We start from the raw sequence: 24,806 nt of genomic DNA, 5'->3' as shown, positions 1-24,806 counted from the left end.
ACAATGACTAACTAATAGATTCTTTAAATAAAGTCCCTCCACCTCAATGTTATACTTTTTTTTATTAATAATAATCATAATATGTTGCAGCTTCATTTGGATGGTCTTTTTGAATGGAGATTATTATGTGCGGACATTGAACAGTAGAATCGTCCAGTCGCGCTTAAGTACGGAGCAGTACATAGTACCGAGTGGTACTGAGTACCCAGTGATACCAAGTACCAACCCCTGTACATTTTTTGAAAGATGTGATGAATTTTTATTAGTCTTTGGACAAATCCAAACCCGCATGGAATATTTTTTTCTTTTCGACTGAGAAAACTGCGCGCCAGCTTCCGAACGGACGTAACGATCATGGTTTACAAGGGCCAGTTCGTTCTTTGGACCCGACCAAGTGATAAAATTGTAAGCTCTGGTTACATGACCTATTAGCACATGACAGCCTCCGCACGCCTGCTCTTTTACTCTGTTCTCTCTATCCACCGTCAAAACCACCGCGACCTCCACCATTTCCTGCCGTTGAGTAGCGGTATCACGGCTACGAAGACCCTTTGTTGCCGTCGGAGAATCCGATTCAGTTCTCAAATGGCGTCCGGCGGAATGCAAGCTCCTACTACGTCGACGCAGACAATGAGATTGCCGAATGGAGAATTCTTTGAGATTTCAGCGGCTTCGGGCGTCTCCGAATCGGAGTTCAGGTGGATGGCCTTTCTATAAATGTTACTAGAGTTTGGTAATGGGTAAAAATTCGTGTGAGGACTTTAATCGAACAGTTGATGTGCATCTCTTAGACAGGTGAATGCTTTGGTTTTTCAAACGATTTTGAAGCTCCCAACCCGCAGCTGAGCTATGCTTTGATGCATGAATAATTTGAAGTCTGATGCAAAATTTGGGCTGTAGTATTGGATATTTTATTCCAAATGGCTTCCGTTTAATTTTGTTTTGAGAGTTTTGCCGTAGAATAGCTGGCGAAATATTTGAATAACCGATTGAAGACATTGGTTCTAATTCATATTTCTCAGTGGCTAGCTTTATATATTCCTAAAGGTTGTTTATTTGAGATATAAATATTAGATTCTTTGATTTTTATTTTATGATCACAGAATCGCCATTGAATCGGCTTTGTTCAAACAGTGGCTGAAGAATATGCAGAGTGAAAAAGGTCTTCTAGCTGGTGGACAAATGCATCTGCAGCATGTCGAAGTTCAGGTATTCTCTGAAGCTTTTTTAGGTACAGTGCTATTTGAAAGAAAAAAAGTGTGGTTGTTTATATTACAATATTTGGTAGTAGGATCTTACCAATTCTTCTGATCACCTTTTTTCTTTTCATTTGTTTTATTTATTTATTTGTTTATTTATTTATTTTTATAGATTTTCTGCACTATTATGTTAAAGTTAAACTGTCGTTGCATCTAGCCTTGTTATGTTCCAAAAATTGAGGCAGAGATTAATGATTGATTTTCATGTGCTTTTGTTTCTTTCAATATCAAACATACAATCATATAAATAAAGGAGGAAGAGAGATAATATATTCTTGTCAACAATTAAAATAGAAAATCAAAGGCTTTACCTAATTAAACAACATTAATCTATATGAATCAGAAATAAGATCCCACCCCTCTCCAAATTGGAGAGGGCATAATTACAATGTATTAAAAAGAGTTATCTAAGTTGAGGTGGGGACTTTGACAATTATGATGTCAAGATGTAGTTGATCTTTTTGATGGAGAATATATGAACTAGTTTAAGAATGGTGGCTTTAGCTGACTAAGATGATGAGTATTATGGTAGACATAGAGGTGGTGACAACATGAGCCTAACGTCAACAATAGTTCAGGGATCAATAATACCAACTATGGCTACTTATAGTGACGATCAAATATGAAGGTTGGGATGTAAATGCGTGCCAAATAAGTAATAGATGACAATACACAGTGGGGTCATTTAGTAGAAAACTAGTTGAAGATGGTGTTTGTTGATAATAGTGTTGGATGCAGAGTTCAGATGATTCAATATTATGTTTTGAAATTAATCCTCCCAATGATATATTCTAGGAGTCTTTTTATAGACTTCAAGTGGGGTATTCATGTCCTCATTCATAATACTCTTTTCATTTGTCATCATTTAATGGTGGAGACCTGACGTTAAACTCTCTCATGATCAAATTATGATTATAGAATACTTCATTTAGACTTACCAGGCCGATTCACACTATGATGATCCATGGTGGGTCATAAGTGGTAATAGCTAGAATTTGCCATTGTTGATGTCTCAAATCAATGATCTAAATATACTTGATTGTAGGTGACAATCTAGTCAGGGTATTAGTGATGATGGATTGAAGAGCTGGTAATATAATGACATAAGCGTCCTTAGATGTTCAATTAATGGGGCAAGGAGTTTAAAGAGTGATTGCTTCCCATTTGTACAATTGCATCAAGAGTCATACTTGATATGTTAGCAAAAATCGTCTTGATTGGGCATGAATCTTGAGGCATATTTGATTTGGAAACTTTCAAAATTTCAGGGCCACCCCAACTCTAATTTCAGAAAACTTATAGTTGATATGAATGGCTGGACGAGATGAATTTAGCAACTTCAAAAATGGTACAATCCGAGCACGAATGAACCTAAATCAAGGGCCTGATGTGTAATTGAAAACTTCAGGCAATTAATTGGATGACTAAATGATCTCCAAAACGTTGAATCGAGTGACTCAATGAGACAAATCCAACGAGTCCAAGATTGCTTAATTCTGGCATAATTAAGCCACTAAATTATGAACAAATGCTTTATGGTCCAGGGAATAAATATGGGTCGTCCGATGGTGTGATTCAGTTTTTAGCTCTATTTACAGGCATGCCACCCTCCGAAATTCATAAATAGACCTTCATTTTTTACATAGAGGAAGGCCTTGGAGCTGGAGCCTGAATTTTCTCTTGAGATTAAAGAGAGCTTTAAGGTTTAAGGATCTCAAAGCACCAACATCGAGCTACTACCCGAACATCGCTGTCAAGCCTTTGCTGTTGACCACTACGGTCCTTGAACCGATGTTGCTCGACTACAGTCCTCTAACAACCATTTCTCGACTACAGTCCTCTAACCACCGTTGCCCAATTATGGTCCTTCGACTTCTGTCACCCGCTAACCACCATCCTCAGACCACCGTCGCTCGACTACGACCTTTCAATTATCATCACCTGACTATGGTCCTTCCAAACTATGTCGCTCACCAACTACGTTCCTCAGACTAGGGGTGTAAACGAGTCAGGTCAAGTTGAATGCCTAATCAAGTTAAGCTTGTTTAGTTGTTACTGAGTTCGAGCTCGTAAAAAATTCATAGGTTCGAGCTCAACTCGATTGCTCAAGCTTATTTAAAAAGCTCAAGCTCAACTCGATTATTGAGCTTGATTTCTTAGTTTTAAATTAAAAAATCAATGTTTTTTAGATTTTTTTAATTTTAATATAGAATTTATTTAAAATTATTAAAATATATTATATAATATTAATTTAAATTAATTATTAAATACATTTTAATTTAATTGAGGGGCTCAATGAGCTTTCGAGCTGAGTCAAGCTTGAGTTCGTTTAATATACGAGCTCAAGTATAGGCTCAAGCTCAAACTCATGGCTCGATAAGCTCGACTCGCGAGCCGGCTTAACTCACTTACACCCTTACCTCAGACCATCGTTGCCTGATTACGATCCTCTGACCCCTTCGCCTGACTATGGTCCTCTGATCCCCATCATCCGACTACAATCATTCTAACCTCCATTGCTTGCCAACTACGGTCATCCGACTATCATTGTCTATCTACAATCATTTCTAACCCCTGTCTCCCATTAACTATAGTCCTTCGACTGTCGTCGCTCGATTGTGATCCTCCGACCACTTTCGCCCGACTGCTACACAGTTTAAGAAATGAACTTAAGTTCAAGTCCGATCCTTCTCCTTGATAGGACGTAAGTCGACACGACTTGAGCTAATGAACAAATATACGGTCGCGGTATCGACTGAGATATTTGATTTTATACGTTCATATTAGGCCTTCAAGGCCTATAAACAAAGAAAATTTATTAAATAAAAACATAAAGCCGACTCGAGCCCGATCCTCTGTCAGCAATTAACAGAGTCTACAGAGTTTAATCAATAAAATACAATTGCCCATTAATACCCCGATGATGGCCGTGTTGACTAAAAAGCTCAACCGAATGGGTTAGTTTCAAATATTTAAGATGCCTCCCAAAAGCCTACAAAACTTAAAGTTCAAAAAAAAAAAAAAAAAAACCGAATGCAAAATATTTAAAAATGAAATTAACCGTCAAAATACTTAAAGCAAAATCCATTCACCGTTCACAACAGTTTGTTGAGGTGGACAATACGAAAAGTACTGCAGCTCACAATGAGCTAATGTTTGGTTGAGAATATCACGAGAATTTATTATCAAATAGTCTCTTGCCAAGAAGGACGTGACACATGTCCTCTAACCGACAGTCTTGCTTCCAAATGATACTGCAGGTAAACGGTTATAATCGGGGCCCTCTGGCCGGGTGATTTGTGATGAAATCAAGAATTATGTACTTTTTATTTTGTTTGAACATTAGTATATTCTGTTTTCTTTTTTATTTTCTTTTCTTTTTTAGCTATCCAATGATGGGAAAGCATCCAATGATCATGGTAGGTAGTGCATATGACTTGGTAGACATGACACTACTAAATAACAGTAATGGTCAGAGCCCGTCTGCCCCCCAATGAGGCACAAAATCCTCTGTCAGCTAAAGTGGGTTCAAATTTGTCCCCTTAGACAAATATTCACCCAACGTTTATAAGGTATCCTTGGGCGGCGCAACCTATGGCTACCGACAAGGATCCTTCTATCAGGTTGGGTCAACTACCTCCTCTAACTAAGTAGAACAGGGACCTGATGGTCCGGGATGATGGAACCATGGGATCTTGATCGGGCTCATCATCATTCCCCCCACTATTTGCTTTAAATGAAAGATGGTGAAATTTTTAATTTTAAATGTTAAGGTATTCAAATATCAACCCATCTACTACTATACACCAGATACCGTGTATTCTTTACGTATCTGATTGACAACTAGCCTTAATTGAAAGTTCTCTCTCATTATCGGGAGGGGTAATTAATTATAGGGGCTTGTGTCTATATGAAACTAGAACTTAGATCATAAATTCCTCGCAAAATGAGGGCAAAATCGCTGGGTAGTGTCTTATTTACAATCTAATATGCCTTCTGAAAATTTATCCCGAAAACTAATTCGTTAAAACTCTCCTGAAAGAGGGGGGCTGGCTTGCAAATCTTTGAAGCCCACATCTCTCCCCTCTACTTTCTTTTTTCTCCTTTCTTATCATGCTTCTTCCTTTTTCTACTTCTTCAAATTCTTCCTCTTCGTCTCCTCCACCTACTTTAATCAAATCTTGCCAGCGGCAATCCCACACCCATTGTACACCTTGTCCTCTTTAGCCAAACCCATCTTTCTACAACTACACTCAACTCTGCAGCCCACCATTTCATCGCCTACAACCTACTCAACACCAAACTGCAAGTGAATTGCAACATCAAACCGCAAGTGAACAAACATGAAATAAAGAATAGGTATACATCTCATTGAAGACCCCGCGTTTCATTGATCTTAGATCTGACTGGGAAGATTGAATATTATGTGAAGACTCGCGTCTATTGTATCTTTACTTATATATTGATATTAATAACTCATGTCAATGAAATCATCTTATTTCAAATGTTTGCTCTCTATATGTATGATATTGGAAGATTACAACATGAAATTTACACTAGGCATAAGTGCAATTTGTATTTACAAATAATATCAAATCACTTATAAATCAAATGAATTTTTTGTAGCAGGAAACATCAACATATTTAAGCTATGTCATTGATACGTTCTTGGTCTCTCTCGAGTGTGACGATTATCACTCAAAATCATCAACATTAAGACTTGAAAACCATTGAGATTTTTCATGTCTACTACATAAAATGAAGATGAATTTTTAATTAAAATTTCTATTGAGACTTTTATTAGACACTTATGGTAGTATGTTGTTTGGATGCCATTTTTATTTAATGTACACTATGTACGAACAAATGTCATAAATATTTATCGCTTAATGTACATGATGACATTATCTTAGTTGGCAACACAACGATCATCCATAGTCACTCTAGCTTTCTCATGTGGATGATTAATATCTAATTCAATTCCAAGATTAAAAGAACATGACATACTAAATGAAATAAAATATGAGAAATGCTGACTCGGTCAATCAAAATTATTGGTCATAGACCCAAATCTAAGCTAGATAGATCTTAGTCGATTTAAGGGTGTCAGTGTGATATTCTCAAATGGGTTGCTTTGCACAAAATGTGAGGTTATAAAAACTCGTATTTAGAAAAAAATCATCCAAGATTCAGGATAAAAAATACTTGCAAATGCTATCGAAAACCTAGGTCAAATAGTTACAACTATCTAATCTCTCATAAAAAAATCAAAGCTATTCTCACTAAAGCATAAGATGATCTTACAAAGCAAATCATCCAAATTCGAGCATTTCAATGGATGTAAGCCCCATCCTATTCAAATTCAGGCCTTTCAATGAATGCAAGCCCCAATTTAATACAAATTTATAATTGTCTTGCCTATAGGGCTAGCTTGTATGACCTATAGTTCATGCAACTCTTAAATAGAGCAATAAGCCCCAACCCAATTAAATCTGGGCTTTCTAATAGATATAAACCCCAAATTAATCAAATTCAGACATTCCAATAGCTGTAAGCCCAAACTCAAATTGTATCCGAGCCAACTTCCATGCAATGAGCCAACTAAATTAATTAAACACCCAAAAATCAGAAGAAATTAAAAATATATATAGTCTCCTATTTCTACTCGGGATCCTTAAGAGGAGGCATCCATGGTTGTTAATCAGATTCCCTGTATGTTATGGCGTATGGTTCGTTAACTTTGGTAGATTGAGATTGTTAGTATTCCCGGGGTAATGGAACATGGGATCTTAATCGGGTCTATCTTCATTCCTCACAAACATCTTCTATTAATCCAAATAAATCTTAGAATACTAATATTAAATTTAAAACCATGTCATAGTAATTTATCTTTAATCGAGAGTGCTCTCTAATGAGTTAGAGGGATGATTAATTATGAGAACTTGCGCTCATAGGAAGTTGAGACCTCATATTTAAGTAAATCTTGACATAAACATTAGGGGAAATTTGATTGATTAAAAAATTAATCTACTTCATGAAGAATGAAACCCTAACCTAGAAGATGGGTTTTGGTGCATCATTTTTCATGAGCGAACACTCGATTTTAGCAACTTACTACTGTACCGCTCACAATAGGTTTGATATTATTGATGCCATTATGCCATATATTGCTCATACTTATCATCTGTAAGATCCTCAGTTCACTTAGTGCTCGAGCCTTGCACATCGGTCACCTAATAGAACACATCAGTCGCCTTACCGAAGCCCATTTTTCACACACTATCTCACAATTGAAGCTTAATGATCGAGGGCATGCTCCAGCCTCTGCATAACAGGAAATTTGAACCAAAGCAAGAGACATCGTGAGCCGCCTCAGGAACAGCATTAGCAGCAAGCACCTTAAATTGAGTTTCAACAGCACCCACCTCAGTGGGATAGCAGCATCAGCCTTACCAATTTCACTCTCACTAAGATGATAAAATTGCTTTGCTGTTTCAAAAATGCACTTCAACATAAGTAGGTTTTAAGCAGCTGCCAGTTGCACTGCCGCCTATAGTTTTTTATCTTCACAATTTTTTGAGCCCTAAATTTGTTAGTTGGAGGCCTAGTATAACCTATTAGTAGTCAATTTTAGGCCCAAAGTCAACCTTGTGCGCTTCCGAGTGATTCTGCCCTTTGGATCTAGTAGACCCTCCTGATACTAGTTGTTCTAAGCCTAGATCTTGCCTTCTAGTGCTAATTGAGCAAATTTAATAGTTTTCTCTCCTTTTAGCGTCACCTTTTTGGTGCCAGTATTCTTTTTATATGCTTTTTGAGATCGATTTCTTGAAAGCCCGAGTTTCACCTTGAATCGTGTTATTGATTTCTTAATGCCTTCTTTTATGCATTTGCATTGTTCTTCTCTCGACCTTCAGGTAATCATACTATTTTGGTGCCATTCGGCCAATGACCTTTGTCTAAGTGTCTCTCTTTGGCTCCTGCCACCCATTGCTAACTCCTTAATGCTGGCATGTTGGATGCCCACGCAAATATTCTCCTCAGTTCCATTTTCTCCTATTGGCTCTCTCACTTTGGTGTGTGCTACTTAACATTTGTCTTTTTAGCACCGTTTTTTTGGTCGACATTAGAAATTTATAAGTATGCATATTGAGATATTTAAAAACTAATTCTATATTTCAATAGAAAATTGCTTTTGGATATGCAAGTCATTTTCTCTATCAGGATGCTCAAGGGGATGAGTGGCTTTACTCTTAAAGACAGGATATGAAATGAGTATATACGTGAAAAGGTTGGAGTAGTTCTAGTGGAAGATAAGATTAGAGAGAGTCGCCTTAGATGGTTTGGTCACATAAAACGACGACCTTCTGATGACCCGATTAGTAAAATAGATTTATTAGATTTGACTTATGTTAAGAAAGGCAAAGGTAGACCTAAAAGACTTGGTTAGAAAATATTAGAAATGACATTTCTTTTTTAGATTTTGATGAGAATTTGACTCTTAACATGACACAATGGATAAAAAGGATTCCTGTAGCCGACCCCACATACTAAGATAAAGGCTTTTGTTATTGTTTGTTATTGTTGTTGTGGGATTTTAATCCTTGACCTAGTATGAGGCAATAAATTTCAACAAAGGCTATCTCTTTGTTCAAGTGTAAAAATTTGCCTACGTGCTAGCTCTACCAATTTCCTGCTTTGACTCTCTTTCTTCTATTTTTTATGATGATAAGTTATAAGAGCAGTTGATTTTTATTAGATCTATAATAATCTAGTTTTCATTATGCTGTGTGAAATTTCAATCGCTAACATGATTGTTGTGATTAGTATTTTTTAATCACTAATTTTTAATATATGGCTAAAATATTTTATTTAAATTGGATTTTACTGTTTTAGTTTACATTTAAAGTTGTAAATAAATGGTTTAAGATTATCATACTATCCCATGAAATTTGCTGCACTCTTTATCGAATCCAAGTCTTCCTGACATTGTTAGATATGCATTAAAAACACTAGACTCTAAACATCCAACCCTGTTAGATCTTATGTTTAACAATTAAAAATAAAAATTGAAATGTGAGGAGGAAAGTGCATCCACAACACACACACACACATATATATAATCATGCAATGTCCAATCACCACATAAAAATCGCTCATTCAAGAAGCAAATTTTGATCGTTGATTGAATTTTCATAATATAATCCAATTAGATCAATAAGTTCTTAGTTTGGACATTAACATCAGTGATCTTGATTTTATAGTTATGGTAATAGCATGAAAGCTAATTGTCTGAAGTAAGAACCTTTCCCATATAAAAGATAATACACAATCTTACCTTATCTTTTTTTATTTATTTTTATTTATTTATTTTTTTTTTTTTTATGTTTACCTTATCTATATATCTCTTGGAACATTTATTTTTACAGGTGCTCTTGACACTGAATTTGACACTAATGAAACTGAACATGGCTTTATAATAATGATGGCGGATCATCTGTGCAATTGTAAATAGCAAATATATTTACTACCATGCTGAAGGAACAACTGGCTGTCAAACATTTTTATTTTCTTAGAATAGTTTCTTTGTTTATCTATCGTATGGAATTGAAAATATACCTCAAGCTGATAACCGAGTTACTCCAAAGCAGGGAATTGATATGTTCGGAAACAGTATTGGCTTTTTAAAATTCAAAGCTGAGGTGTTTGACAAACAAACTGGGATGAAGGTATGATTTGATATCAGGATCAAGTTGCCTTTCAGAATATCATGGTAAATAAATAGATCTCACCTGTTTAGATTGTCTCCTTGAAGAAATAGAAAATTTCTGCTTGCTGCAAGAAAACTTGACATTGTTCTACGCTTGTATCTTCTAATGTTCTAAAAGGATAAAATGGATGGTGAACAGATTGCAAACTAAAGCTAAAACAATTAGTACTACCTCTAAATTTATATTGGATACTAACTAAAACTGAAATATATTTTTCTATGCATGACAATTTTCAATTTCATTTTCCTGTTTCGTATACTTATTCTAAAATCTATGTAACACCTTATTGTTTTTTAAATTTCTTATATAGAGCCCATTACAGTGCAAGTTGTACAAAAATAAGCTGCCATGCATGTAATTTGAAAAAAAAGAAAAAAAAGGTGTGGAATAGGTGCACTGGAAATTTTAAAATTTCTTTTTTTTTTAAACATCCTTTTCTTTATTGGTCCATTTTTTTAAGTCTCCATGTAACTTGATAAAATTACACCTGCTTTTGTGATTGTAAATAGTTAAATTTGGAAGGATGACTCTTTTATTGGGCTTTGTTGTAGAACTTCGTTGCCACTATCACTCTATTTTAAGAGTTTTGGTAATTGCTGTTGACACATGATAAACATCATTGTTAATTTCCAACGTCTTTTTTAAAAATAACCATTTCACTACCAATTATTTTAACCTGTTTAAGTGTTCCACATGCTAAGGATAGTCATTCCAATTTGCCTTTATATCATATCCAGCACATGCATTAGAGTATTGTGAACAAATTGGGAAAAAAATTTATTTGCAATTTGTTGTCATGCTACATTCTGTTACAGAGTTCTGCAAGCCAAAGATGTTCATTTCTCTCTGCATCAAACATTGGAATGTTTGGAATCACTTCAAGTTTTGTTTCTTTGCCCATTAGTGAGAGGACCTGGTGCTTTCCTCTTGTAAAATTAGAAGAGGAAGTCTAAAAGATTTTTTAGTCTTCTAAAAGGAAATTGGCACTATTTTTTATTGTTTGGTCTAGAAGAATTTAATAATCCTAATAAAGTATATATATATATATATATATAAACTCATAATATATGAATGTAGATATAAAAAATAAATTAAGCGTATAAAATCTGGAAATGTTTAATCATATAATATCATTATCATTTGCCTTAACCCAACTATTTGGATCTACTTTATTAACCCTTGTTCTCTAGTTAATTATGTTGAGTTATAATATTTTGAAGTTTTTTATGTGCAAAATTTTGTTGAACACACACATGTGCACATAAATATAATACATCCGAAGTGAATAGCATTACATGCTTGAAATGGAAGCTTGTAGATAGTTGAACCAAGTACTCTAGTCAAGCCAGATGGATCCTATTAAAAAAAATAGCTTAACTCAAGTTTTTTTGAGACTACCGGATTTGTCTTGGACTCAATCACAGCCACATGGGGACTCATCTAAATCTATTGAAATCAAATTTAACTTGGGCAAAATAGATTCAATGATGTGGTGTTCTACTCAGGACACCTAATAATTATGGTGTTCTGCTCAAGAATGCCAGTAGTGTTTGTATTGACTAACTTGCTAATGAAGTATGGTGTGTTGGACATAAATTTCCTAGGTCCCTCTAAGTTTGGCCTTTTATTACCCTAGGTCCCTCTAGTTTTGACTTTACTATCCTATGTCCTTTTTATCCCCTCTAGGCTAAACTTAGCTATTGTAGACTTTTTTTGGGTTTGTAGTTTATTTTCTCAGGTTTTTTGGGTTGGACTTTAGCATCCTAAGCCCCTTTAGGTTGGACTTGAGTATACCAGTGTACATTTGGGTTGTACTCTAGTATCCCAGTGTTCCTTTGGGTTGGAAAGCCTTCGTAATTTTTGCTTGACTTAGATGTCACAACAACTAAAATGAAGAAGAAGAAAAAATCTATGAGTGTCTAGTGGGTTACCCCACAATTCCAATACTTTCTTGACCTATATTTTATTTCACTGAAGCATAAAACTTCTCTACGCCTGCTTGAGCTGTTTGCCACAACAAGAAAACAGAGGAAAGAAAGATTCAGCATTTGTTTAGACTCACGTGAAGATAATCCTTCTAATACATGGTAGGAGAATGAAAAAGTCAAAGAGATTCCCAATAATGAGAGGCCTTGGACATCTATGGTGGAATGTGGAGATATGGGATTGCAATGCTTACGTGATATGATTATCACAAGAGCAAAATGCAAGACTTCACAATGCTTGCTTGGTTTGCTTACTTTAGGGAAAACTAAAGGATAGAAAGGTTTGACATTTTCCTATAATGATGTGGAGGGGATTTTAACAACACATGGTTTGCATGCCAAGAAATTGGGAACGCCTAAAAGTTGATTATCTTGCAGTTCCAATGCCTTCCTGACCTACATCGCAATAATAGAGCCAAATACTTCTTCATGCTTGCCTGGCCTTCTCGCAATGACAGCTGATCAAAAGAATTCAATATTTACCTGACTGTATCGCAATGACTAATGAAGGACAAGCAAATGCTTTGGGAGCCAAGTGAGTTTGGACATTCAAGAAGGGACTACAAGCTCCACAAGTCCAATTTTTGCTCACTTGATCATATTGTAATGATAGATTAGAGGAAAGAATTCTATGTTCACCCAATCTCAACACAATGGCAAAGAAGGGCTCGAGGGGTTTGGGCATTTGAGGTGGATGAGAAGACCCTTAATTCCATTGTTTGCCTGAGTTAGAGCAAAGGAAAAGAAATATATGGTGAGACTTTCCGTGCTTGCGACGGCAAAACTAAAGTGTGGATGGAGAATGAAAATCTGAATCACATGGATTCAAGGAGCTCTATAAAATATTTTTAATTGTAATTATTAGTTTATCTAAAGATGTATAGCCTATTCTATATATGTATAAAAGTTAATTTTCATAATATAATATATGATAACTATTATCAACAAAAACAACAACAATATCAAGCTTTTGTCCCACTACGTAGGGTCGGCTACATGAATCCTTTTTCGCCATTGTGCCCTGTTAAAAGTCAAAATCTCATTTAAATCTAAAAAAGAAAGATCATTTCTAATATTTTCTAACCAAGTTTTTTTAAGTCTACCTCTACCTTTCTTAACGTAAGTCAAATCTAATACCTCAGCTTTACTAACCGGGTCATCAGAAGGCCTCCGCTTAATGTGACCAAACCATCATTTCTAATATATGATAACTATTATCGGCATAAAAAAATGTATTAGTAGGTAATATATTATATATTATACATTTTAATACATTATTTACAGTGAAACTAATAATTATTTACCATATATTGTACATTTTAATCCTATTCTATAATTAGTGTGTTATGTAATGGTTTTAACTTTATTGTTGTATTATGTAATAAATTATTTTATTTGAATATCTGTATTAGCATATATATGTGCCCATATGAGAGTGGTATTTTAATTTCACAGGTTGTTGAAAGCATCATATTTAATGACTTGAGAAAATGTGATTTTGGAGCATATGAACTTGAAAACAGATGATTGAGGATCATATACTACTTCTTGGAAAATATGTTACTTCATATTTTTCTCATCAATCAAAATGCCAAAATAATTCTCCTTCATTGCTTTATGCCCACTTATTCTTACTACCAAAAGAGCCCTAAGGGGAAATTAAAGCTGCACGTTATGGAGGTCAACATTAGAGTCTATAGGTTTTTCGTTTGAATTGATCTAAAACTAAATACATGGAGTATAATTTTAGTAGTAATAGATCTAGTGGGGGGATTGTGACTTTGGGCGATCAAGTCATTAATAAAAGTATACGTTTTAGATATCTTGGGTCTGTTGTTTAGAGTGATGGTGAAATAGATGGTGATATTATTAATAGAATTCAAGTTGGATGGTTGAAGTGGAGGAATGCATCGGGCATGTTTTGTGATAGGAAAGTTCCCCTCAAACTTAAGGGAAAAGTCTATACGATGGTGGTGATACCTGCAATGCTTTATGGTGCATAATGTTGGCCATTAGAAGGGAGACATAATATTAAGTCAAGCGTTGCAGTGATGAGGATGGTCAGGTGGATGAGTGACTTTACACTTAGAGACCGGATACGAAACAAGCATATACATGAAAAGGTTGGAGTAGCTCCAGTGACAGATAAGATTAGAGATACTTGACTTAGATGGTTTGGTTACATAAAACGGCGGCCTTCCGATGACCCCTAGTTAGAAGATTAGATATATTAAATTTGACTTATGTTGAGAAAGGTAGAGGTAGACCTAAAAAAATTTGATTAGTAAATATTAGAATTGACCTTTTTTATTATATTTAATTGAAAATTTGACTATTAATAAGATGCAATGGAGAAAAAGGATTCATGTAGCCAACCCCACATAGTGAGATAAAGGCTTGATGTTGTTGTATTTTAGGGCAAAGTGAATCGCATTCATGATCAAAATAATTTCTACATGCATGGTGTGTTTTTTTCTTAATCTCCTACAGAAGCCTTTAACTTGGAAATACATGACAAGTGAACGAAACAAAATACGAAAAGGAAAAAAATTGTCGGCCTTCTTCAATGCTGGTTGTTCTTATGTATTTAAATACTGAATTAATACTAGTTCATATGACTTATATTTCTTTTGTTTTCTAGCATTTCTTCCATCTTGATTGTGCAAAATTGATTATGGTTCACCTATGATTTGGGAGGCCGCAATCTATTTGGCAAAGGTTTAAACCAGCCATTTTTTTCCAATAAATAAGTAATGAAGTAGACCTTTTGCAGTAACAGTCAAATTTTCCTTAAAAAAAGGGATAACTTCAAAATGGTCAATTTAGTTATTGAGTTTTACATTGCTCCAATTTAGTCTATCAACTATACAAAATTGATCTAAAATATTCCCATTGGGATTAACTTGGGATCAATTTTATATTGTCTAAGTATTAAATTAGGATCAATTTTATATCACAATTATGACATGATGGATCATTTTGGATCAATTTCATATAATCAACAAATTAAATTGAAGCAACGTATACTCTCTAAGATTAAATTGGCCACATGAATTATTTATGGACTATTTTGAGGTTTTTTTTAAAAAAGTTCAATAAAGTACTTATTTCTGTGATGCACGGACACGGACACGGTGACACGGACACGACACGACACGGACACCGCTTTTTTTGAAATATAGGACACGGGTACGGCGAGGACACGGCAATACATTTTTTTATATTGTGTATATATATTAATGTAATATCATATTAAAAATGACAAACAATAATAAATGAATGACATAATAACTTTTCTATCTTATAGTATAAAATATTTAGTACAAAATGTCTAGTACAATAACAAAAATATAAACAAATAATCACTTACTACAACATCAAGCATTCAAGCTTCAACTATTAGGATTAGCTTTAGAGGTTTGTTTTTGGCATTTAACATCATCATCATTGAATATCACTGCTTTCGACTCTGGTTCAACAAGAAAAAGATTTGTAATTGTGCAAAAAGAGAGGAGATGAAAATACCTTCACTGCCAAATTGAAATAAAAATGAGAATATTCGATGAAGGTTGTTAAATGTAGACGTTGATTTGGTGTTGTGGATAGAAAATAAAAAGTTTAGTTTAAATCTCGCCAAAATAAGAAAATATATTTTAAAAAAATTATAAAATATTTAAGATATGCGTGTCAGACACGCGTGTCCAATTTGTTTTTAATATTTTTTTAATCGGACACGTTTTCGACGTGTCTGACACATGTCGGAGGATTGTCGAACGAGTGTCGTGTCGGACACTGCACGCCTCTTTGAGGAGAAGTGTCGGTGCATCATAGACTTGTTTCAGGTTTGAGTGGTCTACTTTTTGATCTTAAATGTTTCCTATATTTGATATTCTCTGATCTAATCTTCGGATCAATTACCCAGACTAGCTTTCACTATAAGCAGTTTTTAAGCGGTTACCGCTAATACAGTCAAACAAACCATGAATTGTTGTGCATGTTAAGCAGGGTTAGTACTTAGTAGAACCAAAGCTATAAAGTCTGTTAGGCTCATATATCCTCCATTTTACCTGCACCTGGCCTGACTTATTTTATCTGACATTGCACCTTTCTGTTATATAACTTGATTATGAATTGTTTCTTTTGTTTCATTCTCCATGCAAGTAACACTTCAATTGTATATTAGGATTATTTTTCTATCGTTTAGGTACCAGGAATTGTGTTTGCGAGAGGGCCATCTGTTGCTGTGCTGATTCTTCTCGAGTCTGAAGAGGATACTTTCGTTGTACTTACAGAACAGGTACCAAGTGGGGAACTTCTGTGAAATGTAATTTATGTAGTTGAATAACCTGAAATGTTATAATTGACTAGTCTCTTACCTCGCTTTAAGGAGCTTATCACCACAAATGTTGATTTCGGTAGCCATATTGTAATTCTTCGTTCGTTCTTCCTTTATTTGATGTTTATATCACTATACTGCAGTGAACTTTTATGCCATATTCATTGACCATGTAACACATTACAGCTTACTAAGACTTTTGTTTTAAAAATATGCATATAAGGTTAGGGTTCCTGTTGGAAAGTTAATTTTGGAGTTACCAGCTGGAATGGTTGATGACGAAGGAGGTGATGTTGTTGGCACTGCAGTTCGTGAGGTTATGTGCTCTATTCTTAATCCTTTGCCCTAACTGTGCAATTTTGCTATGCTTATATCCATTTTTCTTCTTTCATTAGGATCAATTCTTAATGTTATTTATGGCGCATTTCTTATTTTATACTTTTTCCTCCTTTCATTCTTTTTTACCTCCTGATAAGCATATCCTTGTCTGTACCTGCTTGTATCGGCTAATCATCTATTGCGCCTTCCATTCAATTTTGTTTTGTTTTGAAAGCTCTTTGATCTTATTATGTTATGGAAATAGGCTGTAAAAGCTAATGACTAATATTAACTAATTCAGTTGCATCCTGGTGCAAATCAGAAATTGCACACTGAATCTTCCTTGTTTCCTTATTTTTACTCTACTACGCGAGAGTCGTTTCTATTGCTCTGGTAGAAGCTTTTCAGGTATGCTAATGCCGCTGATGAGATTATGCAGGTTGAAGAGGAGACAGGTATAAAACTGAATGTGCAGGATATGGTGAACCTGACAGCATTTCTTGATCCCACAACCAGTTGCAAAGTTTTCCCATCCCCGGTAATTCTTGAATTGTCGTTGTTTATTGAGTAGAGCCATTATCTGTTATCTTACATTTTACAACTTATTATCTTCTAAAATAACAAACCTGGCCTGCATTACGTAGGTTTCTCTATAGACCTAGTCACCTAAAGCAATTATCATGTGTTGAGAAATATTGAGAGGAAAAACAAAATTAGTCTCTAATTGGCTTATAAGTGAGACTATGAATAGGCATAGAGGAGAATATAATAATGAAATAAATAATCAAGATAACATCCGATGATGATATCTTTACAATATTCTATTTCCATTATTAGAATTCTTAGACTGGTCCCTATTGGACCAATCCAACCAGCCCTTGGGTTTATGCTTTAAATAGGAGAAGATTAGGAGGATTAGGGTATGCAAATTATTGTGGCATTTCTTGTTCCTAGAGTTTGTTCTATTCAACAAAACCAACAGATTCTTACAGGTACATATATAATGCAATGATTATAGAGCACATGTCTCAATGCCTATTTATAATTTTACTTTCACTTATGCCTCCCTTTAACCTCTCATACCCGCTTACAGCAAGTAGGGCTAAAATCAAACAGAGCAATGTTGCATAACCTCCCGCACCTACTTTCAGCAAATAGGCCCAAAATCCCTCCCACGTCTACACAAGGCATATGTGGCCAAAGCATAATATATAGGACCCTTGTAACATATTAGACAGTTCAGTTTTTTACATATCAAAACATCTTCAATGTTATATTATTAATAGTGCAAATGCAAATGCAACAACTAAATTATAAATTCGATGTAGTACTCTGATAATGCATAAATTGCTAGTAAAAGTCACATTGCATGTATAATATTATATCCACTGAATTTTTCCTATTCAACTTCCAACTTCAGAGAGATATTCATATAAACATTTGAAGGCTTTCATATATCTACTGCAATTGCTAGAAAAGCTTATATTAAACCATATACTCATAAATTTGTGTAGGAAAAATCAACTAGTGAAAATTTGATTTGTTATAGTCAAAACATTCAAAGTAAAGCGAATAACAACATATTAAAAGTTTCACAGTGAAAACTTCTTAAAATTTGAGAAAAATACATTTTGTCCACCACTATTCGGAATTGAAATTAGATATATGAGTTCAGAAGTCAACCTCGTGCTATAAATTATCTTAAAAAGGCCTAACGAAGGAATCTCAAGTTTTGGCCGCCAAATCCTCTCTCTTCTGCTGCCCCTTTCCCACCTCTTCCTTTCTTCTTTGGCAAAGTGGTTGGGTGAGGGATCTGTACAAATGAATTAAGATATTTTAAATATTTTAAAACCATTAACTTGTTCTGGCGCCGTGGTGCTAGCCTTCCCGGCACCGCTGCACTCAATGAATATTCCATGTGCTCTCAGAATAAATCAAACAGAGAGCTCGACGTCATGGCGGTGAGTCCTAGCTCCACAACACCCGCTTTAATTTGGCTCTTGAATAAAGAATAAGATACCGTGACGCTACATATCTTGGCATCACAATGCTCCCTGCACAAACTGATGACTTACCTTTGTCTTATTCCCAACGCGCTCTCTGGCTTAAGGGTTCATTGGGTACTCTAAACTCATAATTACCAAATAGAGCAAAATTAAATGCACATTAACATAATCATCTGGATGTTCGAATGGTGGACATTATAGACGCTTATTTGAATATGACAATATGGTGGGAGCTATTCTTATAGGTTGAGATCAAGGATGAGAGGAACATATATGCAAAGGAGTAGAGGTACAAAGAGGAGCTTTTATTGGAAGGAAAATAGTTGGTGAGGGATCAAAAGTGGAATAGGGGAGGGAAAATAAGATTCATTAAAGAACTAATTACATTTTTTAGTTCAAGAGTACCTAAGAAAGATGCATCAAATAGAATGGGTAGAGAGTTTGTTTGGTGAGTGAAATGCATGAACAAAGAAGATATAACCAAAGTCCTATGGAGTAAAGGGAAAAGAGGCTTGCAGGGTAAGAATGGAGATTAGTGGTTTAACAATAGAGAATGACTTTGCTTGATGAGATAGCAGGCGCTTACGATAATCCCTCTAAAAGTGATGTGAAATATTTATGTGAAACATTAACATCTGGGCAACATCAAGAAAATGTCAGTCTTTCAGCAAGTCATTCTGTTGAGCTGTAGGAGGATAGGAAATCTGACGAATAATTCCATCGATAGAACAAAAGCTGCAAACTTGAGATTGCAAGAATTCTAAAAAACATATTTAGTTGTAATGTTATGATAAAATTAGAAATTTAAACTTTTTTTCTCAATAAAAGATTTGAAATACATGAAGAATCTTAGAGAAGCATTTAAGTAAACTCATGTGACCTATAAAATATCATCAATGAAGATAACAAAATAGTAGTAGGCTCGGTGAGTAAGGTTTGAGTTAAAATCCTCTAGATGTCTGAGTGAATTAACTCAAAAGGATGAAAACAAGGACAAGTGATTGACGAGGGGAATGGCACATTATGGTGTTTACTAGCTTTTATGCATGGTAATCAAATTTTAGTACTTGTGGTGTACTAAAAACAAAGTTCCAAAGTATGTTAAGAGGAGGATGACCCAATCAACATTACTCAATGAAATGAAATGAAATAATGGAAGAAAAAGTGGAAGAAATTTTAATTTTTTGGTAGTAGATCCCACCAATTTTAACATCTCCACTAATACTCTTCTTCTAGCTAAGATCCTAGAAGATATAGTGAGAGGGATAGAATATTAGAAAATGTTTATGTGATTTCATAATATTATGAATAAATAGTAAATTTACAAAAAATTGTGGGACAAAACATCAAAGATAAAGAGTTCGCAAAGGATTCATGCGGTCTTTCCAAGAGATGGGGGTTGGAAGAACTAACAACCACCATCACAGGAGGGAGATCATGTGGAGAGAGCAGAAAAGTTTGCAGTCACTTATCCTATGGAAGAGACACTTGAATCTAAAATCCAGGGTATATGTGAAAAGACGGTTGCAACATATCTTGAAGAGAAAATTATAAAGAAAAGTAGATTTTGAGGATTGAGCATCATTTGATCAAGCGATCATCTTCATCTTGAGAAATCATGATAGAACCCAAGGGAGCACTATTGGTGGAAGGATCACTAAAGGAATAGAGATTCCTGAGGCATACGGGGTGATGAAAGGATAGACAAAATTTATCCAACATCACTATAAACGATGATTGGTGCGTCCATAATGAGAACATATAGGATAGAACTTCACCTCATGACTTGAACTAATATCATTACATCCTCTATGATCATAACCATTATGGCCCCCACAATGCTCGGTAGTGAGGTTGGTTTGATCAGAAGATAAATGAGAAGAAATCAATAGCTCGGTGATGGAAGAACCTACAAAAGAGTAATTGCATGATTAAGTTGTGGAATTGGCCATTAGTGGAGACTGTAAGATGAAATGATAGATGAAGCTTGAAGAGATATTTATCAATCAGAACTTTGTAATTTGTTGCTTGCGGTCTATAATGAAGCACTCCACTTATCTTGCAAAATATTATTGTAGTTATGAATAGACGATCCTTCTATTGTAGACAAAATATGTCAGAGTAAGAAGTGCAGACTCTAAAGATATTACTTTTTTAAAAGTGGAATTGGAAAAAAATCTATATAACCTTGACAACCTTATGATACATGAATGTGGATGCAAAAGAATGTTTGAGACTATTGAGGAGCCAAATGAGAACAATATGGGAATTCTTATGAAGCATGACTCATGATGAGCTTTTTCATTGTGGCAACTACTTAATGAGTACATTTATCTATTTACCGCTCAAAAATTCTTTTAGTACCAAAGAATCTCCCTAACATCCCAAAAGCTAATTGGATGGAGGAGAGAAGAAACAAAGAGGACAGCAGGTCCCACAAACTTCAAGCTACGTGGTGAATCTTTGTCGTTTGTGCTTTATAAAGTTTCTGAGAGCTTTTCCCGCTCTTTTTTTCTAGAAGGATAATGAGATCTTTGAACCGCCCAAACAAACGGAAGTTCAGAGTCTTAGAAAATGGATTAGGGGGCTTGTGAAAAAAAAAAAAAACAAATGCAAATTACAAAATAAATTAGCATTTATCTTGTTTAAATATCATACTGTGCAATATTTCACAATCAAGGTGGCTATTAGCCCACACCTTTCACTCTAATCCAGATCCCTCATTCCCCTTCCAATTGCACAATGGCACAATTGGAAGTCTTTTTGAAGGTCTTTTGCAACATTGATGTCATTACAAGCTGAGAAAACCTAAATAAGTAATCCAAGAATAAAGAATATTATTATGTTTCTTGAGTTTATGCCGTCATTAATCTTCTTGTTCTACATAGGAGAAACCCATTTATCTAGCCTATTTCCTTATAGGGTGGTTGTGATGAGGAGCTTAGTCTTTTTCTTTACAAAGGAAATGTGAAGAAGGAAATCATTAAAGCATTGCAGGGGAAAGAAATGGGCCTGCGTGACCACGGTGAACTGATTAAGGTACATGTCGTTCCCTATGATAAGCTTTGGCGTATCACAGCGGATGCAAAAGCTCTATCTGCTGTTGCATTATATGAAATGGCTAAAAGAGATGGTCTTCTCTAGTAAGGAAATGCATAAGATGGTTTTGTTTGATTTTTCTTTTCCCTATAATGAACTAATTAAGTTGTTTGTACAATTAAATATTTTATACAATGAAATTAATGTGGTTTGAGAAATACAAAGATGAATTGCTGCTATGCATTATTTCCTGATTGTATATGCAGGTGTTGATGCATTCGTTTCACAATATATTATGCCAAATCAGCAGGTTTGTTTCTCAGGTATGGATTTTTACGAAGTTCATATATATATATATATATATATATATGCTCTATTTTTTTTTTCTCGATAAAAATTTTCAAATTTTCTTGTGAGTATTTTCCTAATTATCAAGTTGAATTGGGCTAATATCAAGTAATTTAGGGTCTGTTGGGAAGGGTTGCAATATTTTATGAAGTTATTTGTGAAGTTGTTTTAGATAAAATAACTTAGCTATGTAATTTGCAAAAAGTAACTTTCCACTATATATATTTTTGAAAAGTGTTGAGGAAATATTAAAAAGATGTAGTTAAATGAAATTGTGGTTGTTATCTTTAAAGAGAAGCAACCAAGAGGTCCCATGTTCAAAGATTGTGTAAGTGATGTGTGTATAAAAATGTCCCAAAAAAATGAAAAGACTAGGAAGCTCTCCCAAACACGAGAGATTATTACGTGCGGAGTCCGAACACAGAGAACCGTTTGATTTTGTGATTGTGAATAGTTAAAACACAGGAGTGAACAGTGCAGTGATGAACATTAATATTGTGGCTTCTTTGGACGGGCCGAACAGGATGGACATCTAGCTAGGGCAGGAGGTCGGTCGGCCAAGGAAACGGGAGAGAGGGGGCGAGTGGGATATCTTCGGCGCATGTAGTGCGAACCACAGAGAGACCAATGAGAGACGGGGTGTTTCGCCTCCTGGATTTGCGAACAGAGAGAACGAGCGCGATGGGGCAGAGGAATGTGAATGCCTCGACTAGGGCAAATTATTGGGTCAGGTGACCGGAGGCGGAAAATAAGTTCGAATATCCAATAAAAATTTATCGCGTCACCTTGCGCTTTAGTTGCGCTTTTTGACTTGCTCTTTAGTTGCGCTTTGGTTGCGCTTTAGTTGCGTTTTTTGACTTGCGCTTTAGTTGCGCGTGCTTTAGTTGTGCTTTAGTTGCGCTAATTTTAAAATAATATTTTATTAATATCCGGACCCATCTCTGCATTCGGTCACCTGACCCAATAATTTGCCATCTAGAGAGAGGGCCTGACTGGAATTGGATTCAGATTCACTAAATAGCAGATTAGTGTTTAATTAGAATTAATTTGGGCTGATTTGGGTTATAGTTGACTCAATTTGAGTCGATTTAAGTTTAATTTAGTTTGATCAATTTCATTAGATAAATTTAAACCTAAATCATCATCAATTTGGGTCAATTTGGGTATGACGCGACTAAAATGAACTAATCTAGCTTAATTGAGCGTAATCGGGTCTAACTCGGCTCAATTTCGAGTCGATTTGAGTTCAATTGGGCCTAATCCAGTCAATTTAAGAAAATTGAGCTCGAATCAACACATTTGAACCTAGATCAGCATTGATTTGAATTGAATTAAGCTCGACGGAGCTCAATCGAGCTGATCGAACATGCTCGAGGGAAAATTGCATGAAAATTGAGGTCAACATTTTGTTCTAAATGAAAGTATCTGTTGATGCATGATCTGTATGGGCATAAATATTTCCTTAATAAATTCTTACTCCGACATGCAAAATTTAAAAAATCTTCAACTCTTTTGTATTCACGACTCCATCTTTGACTTGATTATTCAATTCTTATTCATTTTAAAATTGAATAACAGTTTTTAACCATTGATAATTGTTGCGGCCTGGAAGATTCGTAGCGATAGAGTGAGTAAACTTTTTGTCTTAGCGATGCACGGATATCCAGCACCCAAGCAAGAAGAGAATAAGAGAAGAGAAGGAAGAGAAGGAAGAAGCTCCTCCTCGACCACCGCCGGACCACTGTCTGATGCCATTGCTCCGCCGGACCACCACTTGAGGCCCTCACTTTCGCCAGACCACCGCCTGACGCCGTTGCTCTGCCGGACCACCACTTGAGGCCCTCATCTCTGTCGGACCACCGTATGACTCTATTGCTCCGCTGGACCACCACTTGAGGCCCTCACCTCCGCGGGACCACCGCCTGATGTTGTTGCTCCGCCGGACCACCACTTGAAGCCCTCACATCCGCCGGACCACTGCCTGACGTCGTTGCTCCGCCGGACCACCACTTGAGGCCCTCATCCCCGTCGAACCACTGACTAACACTATTTCTTCGCCAGACCACCACTTGAGGCCCTCACCTCCGTCGGACCACCGCCTGACGTCATTGCTCCACCGGACCACCACTTGAGGCCCTTACCTCCACCTGACCATCGCTTGACGTCGTTACTCCGCCGAACCACCACTTGAGGCCCTTACCTCCGCCAGACCATCGTCTGACATCGTTGCTCTGCTGGACCACCACTTGAGGCCCTTACTTCTGTCAGGCCACCACTTGATGCCAAGAGTTCTCCCGAAGTACCGCCTTTCTATCACGGTTTTTATGACCCCTGTCTCTTGCCGACTACGGTCCTTCCGACCTCCATCACCAAACAATGGTCTTTCTGACCCTGGTCTCCTGCCGACTACGGTCCTTCTGACCTCCGTCGCCTACTATGGTCCTTCCGACTTACATCGCCAGACGACGGTCTTTCTGACCCCGATCTCCTGCCAACTACGATCTTTCGGATCCCTATCTCCTACCGACTACGGTCCTTTCGACCTGCATCACCTACTATGGTTCTTCCCACCTCTATCAAGAGACAATGGTCTTTCAGACCCCAATCTCCTGCCGACTACGATCTTTCCGACCTCCGTTGCCTACTATGGTCTTTCCGACCTCCATCACCAAACAATGATCTTTTTGACACCAGTCTCCTGCCGACTGCGATCCTTCTGACCTCCGTCACCTACTATGATCCTTCCG

At 36.0% G+C, this 24,806-nt stretch overlaps 1 protein-coding gene across 1 annotated transcript; it reads left to right on the top strand.

The window, feature by feature from the left end:
- Nucleotides 1-236: 236 nt before the first annotated feature.
- LOC110093164 (nudix hydrolase 14, chloroplastic) lies at nt 237-21,950 on the top strand. Its single transcript, XM_020817962.2, has 8 exons — nt 237-326; nt 388-698; nt 1,104-1,209; nt 9,908-9,985; nt 16,217-16,309; nt 16,572-16,664; nt 17,106-17,204; nt 21,595-21,950. The coding sequence occupies exons 2-8, from the start codon at nt 436-438 to the stop codon at nt 21,814-21,816; spliced, it is 954 nt and encodes a 317-aa protein (XP_020673621.1). The 5' UTR covers nt 237-326; nt 388-435; the 3' UTR covers nt 21,817-21,950.
- The last annotated feature ends 2,856 nt before the right edge of the window (nt 21,951-24,806 follow it).

The sequence above is a fragment of the Dendrobium catenatum genome, unplaced genomic scaffold (assembly GCF_001605985.2).
Source record: "Dendrobium catenatum unplaced genomic scaffold, ASM160598v2 fragScaff_scaffold_963, whole genome shotgun sequence".
Classification (NCBI taxonomy): Eukaryota; Viridiplantae; Streptophyta; class Magnoliopsida; order Asparagales; family Orchidaceae; genus Dendrobium; species Dendrobium catenatum.
Note: the sequence above shows the minus strand (reverse complement) of the source record. Positions and strands in the feature narration are given on the sequence as shown.